The sequence below is a fragment of the Nicotiana tabacum genome, chromosome 22, assembly GCF_000715075.1.
Source record: "Nicotiana tabacum cultivar K326 chromosome 22, ASM71507v2, whole genome shotgun sequence".
Lineage (NCBI taxonomy): Eukaryota > Viridiplantae > Streptophyta > Magnoliopsida > Solanales > Solanaceae > Nicotiana > Nicotiana tabacum.
The window spans coordinates 162,028,853-162,035,046 of record NC_134101.1 but is presented as its reverse complement, the minus strand read 5'-3'; the positions used below and the strand labels follow the sequence as shown (position 1 = coordinate 162,035,046).

Here is a 6,194-nt window from a genome sequence, read left to right as displayed (position 1 = left end):
TCATAACCGGGAGTTGAACAAAAGAACCAAATCACCCAATTTGAACTCTTTGCCATGAGCATACTTGTCATGAAGGTACTTCATCTTGTCTATATACAAGGACAAACTGGAGTAGGCATGAAACTGGAACTCATCAAGCTCATTAAGCTGCTCCACCCGAAGATTGGCTGTCACATCCCATTCAAGATTTTACTTCCTCAAAGCCCACATGGCCTTGTGCGCTAAATCAATCGGTAGATGGCAAGCTTTTTCAAACACCAACCGGTACGGAGACATACCAATCGGAGTTTTGTAAGAAGTCCCGTAAGCCCACAAAGCATCATCCAATTATTTTGACCAATCCGTCCTATTTGCATTAACCGTCTTTGACAATATACTCTTGATCTCCCTGTTGGAGACCTCAACGTGCCCACTAGCTTGAGGATGGTAAGGGGTAGAAACCTTGTGATTGACACCATACTTTGCAAGCAAAGTGTCAAATGCCTTATTGCAAAAATGAGACCCTCCATCACTAATGATTGCTCTAGGAGTGCCAAACCGAGTAAAGATACTCTTCTTGAGAAAAGCCACAACACTCTGGGCCTCATTGTTGGATAAAGCCACGACCTCAACCCACTTTGAAACATAATCAACAACCACAAGAATGTACGTGTTGCCACCAAAACTTACAAATGGACCCATGAAATCAATGCCCCACACATCAAATATGTCAGCCTCAACAGTACTGGTGAGAGGCATCTCATCCTTCTTTGAAATTCCACCTGCTCTTTGACACTCATCACATTTCTTCACAAGTTCACTTGCATCCTTGTACAATGTAGGCCAATAAAAGCCACAACTAAGCACCTTTGAAGTTGTCCTCGCCCCACCATGATGACCACCGAAGGGAGAGGAATGGCAAGCATCCAGAATACTCATTTGCTCCTCCTCCGAAACATATCTCCAGATCATACCATCATTGCAGATTTTGAACAAGTAAGGTTCATCCCAGTAGTAGTCCAAGCTAACCCGTTTAAGATTCTTCCTTTGGTTAGAAGAGAGCTCACACAACAATACTGGTCACAAGAAAGTTGGCAACATCAGCAAACCAAGGCATGCTATTCACAGATACAGAGAGGAGTTGTTCATCAGGGAATGAATCATTAATTTCGAGGCCATCAAGGGGCCTCCCTTCCTCCTCCAAGCAGGACAAGTGGTCCCCTCCAAGCGGGATAAGTGGTCCGCCACTTGGTTTTCACACCCTTTTTGTCCACAATCTCAAGATCAAACTCTTGAAGCAATAAGACCCATATCATCAACCGAGCTTTAGAATCCTTCTTCGCCATCAAGTAGCGGAGTGCTGCATAGTTGGTATGAACTATCATCTTGGCACCCATGAGATAAGGCCTAAACTTCTCCATTGCGAACATAATTGCCAACAACTCTTTTCTTTCACTGTGTAATTCACTTGAGCATCATTCATTATTTTGCTTGCATAATACACTAGGTGAAACATCTTATTCACTCTTTGACCCAAGACCGCTCCTACCACAACATCGTTTGCGTCACACATGAGCTCAAAAGGTAAGCTCCAATTGGGTGCGGTAATAATGCGAGTGGTTGTCAATTTGTACTTGAGGAGTTCAAAAGTTTTCATACATTCCTCATTGAACACAAACTTGGCATCCTTTTCCAATAACTTGCACAAGGGATTCACTACCTTAGAAAAATCTTAGATAAATCTTCGGTAGAACCCCTCATGCCCAAGAAAACTCCTAACCCCCTTGACTGAAGTAGGACGAGAAAGCTTTGAGATCACTTCAATTTTACCTTGTCCAACTCTATGTCATGCTTTGAGATCTTATGGCCGATAACAATGCCCTCCTCAACCATAAAGAGGCATTTTTCCCAATTAAGCACAAGATTGGTCTCTTCACACCGGGCCAACACCTTGTCAAGATTCTTCAAACATTCATCAAATGAGTCACCCACAACACTGAAGTTGTCCATGAACACCTCTAAAATGTCCTCTACCATGTCGATAAATATGGCCATTATACACAGCTGGAATGTAGTCGGTGTATTACACAACCCAAATGGCATCCTAAAAAAGGTAAAGGTGCCATACGGACACGTGAAGGTGGTTTTCTCCTGATCTTCTAGAGCAATCAATAACTGGTTGTAACCTGAGTACCCATCTAGAAAATAGTAGAAGGCAAGCACAGCAAGTCTATCTAGCATCTGGTCAAGAAAGGGCAATGGAAAGTGATCCTTGCGGTTCACTTTATTCAGCTTGCGGTAGTCCATGCACACCCTCCATCCGGTGACAGTCCTGGTGGGAATCAACTCATTTTGCGCATTGGTAACCATAGTCATACCACCCTTCTTCGACACACATTGCACCAGCGAAGTCCAAGAACTATCCGAGATGGGATACACAACCCCTGCATCCAACCACTTGATTACATCCTTTTTCATAACTTCTTGCATAGCCTCATTCAACCTCCTCTGATGTTCCACGGAGGGCTTGGCATCATCTTCAAGAATAATCTTGTGCATGTAAAAGGCGGGGCTTATTCCCCGAATATCAGCTAAAGTCCAACCAATTGCCTTCTTCTGTTTTTGGAGCACCTCCAATGTGGCATCTACCTGTATGTTAGTAAGACAAGAAGAAAAAATAACTGGCAAAGTTGAACTAGGGCCTAAGAATTCATACCTGAGGTGTGGCGGCAAAGGCTTCAACTCCAACACAGGAGGTTCCTCGATTGAGGGCCTTGTTGGTGGAGTCTTTCTATTCTCAAGATCCAAAGAGAGCTTTCGAGGCTCATAAGAGTAAGAGCCCATTCCATGCAAAGCATTGACACACTCCACCCTACCGCCATCCTCATTTACATCAAGATTCAACAACACCGCCTCTAGAGGATCCTCCGCGTTGATTATTGCACTAGTATCATTAACTATCACTTCCATGACAAGATCCACGAAAGAGCATACTTCAGTACTGTTGGGATGCTTCATTGATTTGCACACATGAAAGACCACTTTTTTATCACCCACCCCGAAGGTGAGCTCCCCTGCTTTCACATCAACTAAGGTCTTCCCAGTTGCAAGGAAAGGTCTTCCCAATATGATAGGAACCTCATAATTAACCTTGCAGTCCAAGATCACAAAGTCAGCAGGCAAAATGAAATTATCCACACGAACAAGAACATCATCGATAATACCAAGTGGCCTTTTTATAGTTCTATCCGCCATTTGCAACCTCATTGAAGTAGCTCTCGGTTTACCAATACCCAAATTTTTGAACACGGAGTAAGGCATCAAATTGATACTTTCACCCAAATCGCACAATGCCTTTGCAAAATCCGTGCTCCCAATGGTACACGGGATGGTGAAAGCGCCGGGATCTTCAAGCTTTGGAGCCATCGAGTGCACAATTGCACTTACTTGGTGAGTCATTTTGATGGTCTCACAATCCATGAATCTCTTTTTAATCACCAAGTCTTTTATGAACTTGGCATATCCCGGTATTTGCTCAAGAGCTTCCACTAAAGGGACATTGATCGATAAGCTCTTCATCATGTCAATAAATTTCCTAAATTGGTTCTTATTCTCTTTTTTCACAAGTCTTTGAGGGTAAGGTGGAGGAGGCCTTGTCAAGGGAGCCTTAGCCTTAGGCACTACCATTTTTGGTATGTCTATTACGTGTTCCCTAGATGGGTTTACGTCATCTTGGGTCTCCACCTCATCATCATGAACATCAATCCTCACTTCCCCATTCACATTCTCTTCTCTCACTTGCTTATCAACTAAAGGAACATCATCATCTTGTACTTGAATCTCATCACTCACAATTTCCTTTTGCTTGGAGTTATTCACATCACCACCTCAATCGCTTCTAGTAATCACCGCCATTGCATTCCCGATGTTGTTCCCACCCTTTGGGTTTACTACTGTATCACTAGGTAGAGCCCCCTTAGGGCGAGTATTCAAAGAATGTGAAATCTGGCCAAGTTGAACCTCTAAATTCCAGATTGAAGTATTGTGGGATGCCAACTGGGCATCAGAGTCGGCGGTCTTCTTCATCATTTGTTCAAACATCATCTCGATCATTCCCATCTTATTGTTTGACTAGCTAGGATCTTGGGACGAAAATGGAGGTGGGTTGTTTGGTTGTTGATACATTGGAAGCCTTGCCCCCGATTCCCTTTATTGCCATTGTTCCAACCCCCTTGGTTGTTGTTTCCTCCCCAATTGTTGTTGTTGCCACTCCAGTTGCCCTGGTTATTCTGGTTGCCCCAATTCTGATTGTTGTTCCCACAATTGCTATTGCCTTGTTGGTTTTAATTCCCCCAATTTCCTTAGGATCTCCACTGTTGTTGTTGGTTAGGAGCATTGCCCCTTTGGCCTTGGTAATTATTCACATACTTCACTTCTTCATTTTGCTCATCATCTCCACTGTTGTTGGTCATATTGATACGGACTACCTTGACCTTGTTGACCTCTTTGTCGCGTCTTGTTGACCAACATGTTGACACTTTCCATAGCATTTACTTGTCTAGGAGCTTGAACTTGTTGCAATTGAGCTTTTGCCAACTGGTTCATTGTGGTAGTTAACTCTGCTATTGTCTAGCCATGATCATGGAGCTCTTTGTGCAAGTGGATGACAGTGGAGTCACCCTGTGTCACATTGGCTCGACTTTGCCAAGCTGAGGAAGTATCTGCATCTCATCCAATATCTCACATGCTTGATCATAAGGTGTGTTCATAAAATTTCCCCCTGCTAGTTGGTTCACTACACACTGATTGGTCGTGTTAATGCCACGGTAGAATGTATGCTAAATCATTGCTTCGATCATGTCATTGTTCGGACATTCCTTCACCATTGTCCGATATCTCTCCCATATCTCATGAATTGGTTCATTAGGTTCCTGTTTGAAGGCCAAAATCTCATCTCTCAAAGTCACCATATGCCTTGGCGAGAAAAAATTGGCTATAAACTTGTCCGTCAACTTATCCCAAGTAGTGATGGAATGGTTGGGAAGCCTTTCAAGCCAGTCCAAAGATTTCCCTTTAAATGAGAAAGAGAAAATCTCAATCGAAGTACATCCTCTGACACATTTGTTTGCTTGCTTCACCAACAGGTATCCACAAACCTTTAAGATGTTTATAAGCATTCTGATGGGGAGCACCTGTGAAATACCCTCGCTGCTCCAAACAAGTCAACATCACATTTGTAATTTGGAAATTGCCCGCCCGGTCCGGGATGGGACAATTGCACTAGCATATTCTTCGTTTGGAAGAACCCATAGAGCCACTCTTGGAGGTGGCAGGGGAGGGTCTGGAACATTATCATTAGCATGGCGGCTTCTCCTTTGAGCTTGAGGCACTATAGGTACCTCATCATCAATATTATCATCAACCTCCTCCCCCGGAATAGCATTTCCAAGATTATCGTTGTTCACCATTTTTACCTGATTTGGTGACACACACAAATTAGTATCATAGAAGGAAATAAAAACAATACACAAAACTATTTAGATAGATAGCCAAAATCGTTAGCTCCCTGGCAACGATGCCAAAAAGTGATCGGGTCCAACCCTACACCACTACAGAGTGGCAAGAGTAGTTGATGAAACTTTTACCCGAAAAGGTCGGGATCGAATCCACAGGGAGCTAATATAATGTTTGGAGTTGGATTCCTATCTAATCTAGCAATGTTTACTGCTCTTGATTACACTTCCAACCATTCTTGTTTGTTTCTTACTTCTAATTTTATACTAATGATGCACGAAATTAAGCTAAGTAGATATTTTTTGTAGGGTTTTCTAAATGGTTAAAGAGGCACTAGGGAAGTGACTTACTTCTAGGTGAGTATCTAACGGGCTCTAGAACTTAGGGCAATAATGTTATAGTTGGGATCGTGATATAGCCAATGCACAAAGCTACTCACTCTACACCTCTCCGTAGTAAGAGTGACTTTGCCCTAATTGATTTTCTCAAGCCCAATTGGGTGTTCAATTTGTATAAGCAATGTTGGCTCAAGTTGGGTATTACTATCTCTAGATTTAACCCTTTAGTTAGGCTATCAATCTCTTGAATACACCCCAATTCTTTGTTAGCCTGAATTTCCTAGACTTAAGCTCTCTTTATCAAGAAGAGCCTAAGTCAAAAAGGCACAAATTAGTGTTTGTAACTACTAATTCAACATAAAA

General features: G+C 42.7%; 1 protein-coding gene across 1 annotated transcript; it reads right to left on the bottom strand.

The window, feature by feature from the left end:
• Positions 1 to 2,566: 2,566 nt before the first annotated feature.
• Positions 2,567 to 3,234, bottom strand: LOC142176139 (uncharacterized). The gene is made up of 2 exons (XM_075243218.1): positions 2,856 to 3,234; positions 2,567 to 2,628 (listed from the first exon to the last, which is right to left on the bottom strand). Exons 1-2 carry the CDS (start codon positions 3,232 to 3,234, stop codon positions 2,567 to 2,569), a joined length of 441 nt encoding a protein of 146 aa, XP_075099319.1.
• Between the last annotated feature and the right edge of the window lie 2,960 nt (positions 3,235 to 6,194).

Bases quoted from the DNA above. Each gene is read 5' to 3' on its own strand.
- LOC142176139 (XM_075243218.1), bottom strand. From the start codon at position 3,234: ATGGCGGATAGAACTATAAAAAGGCCACTTGGTATTATCGATGATGTT. The intron at 2,629-2,855 runs GTAGGGTGGAGT...ACTAACATACAG, and splicing joins TGATGTAAATGAGGATGGCG to GTAGATGCCACATTGGAGGT.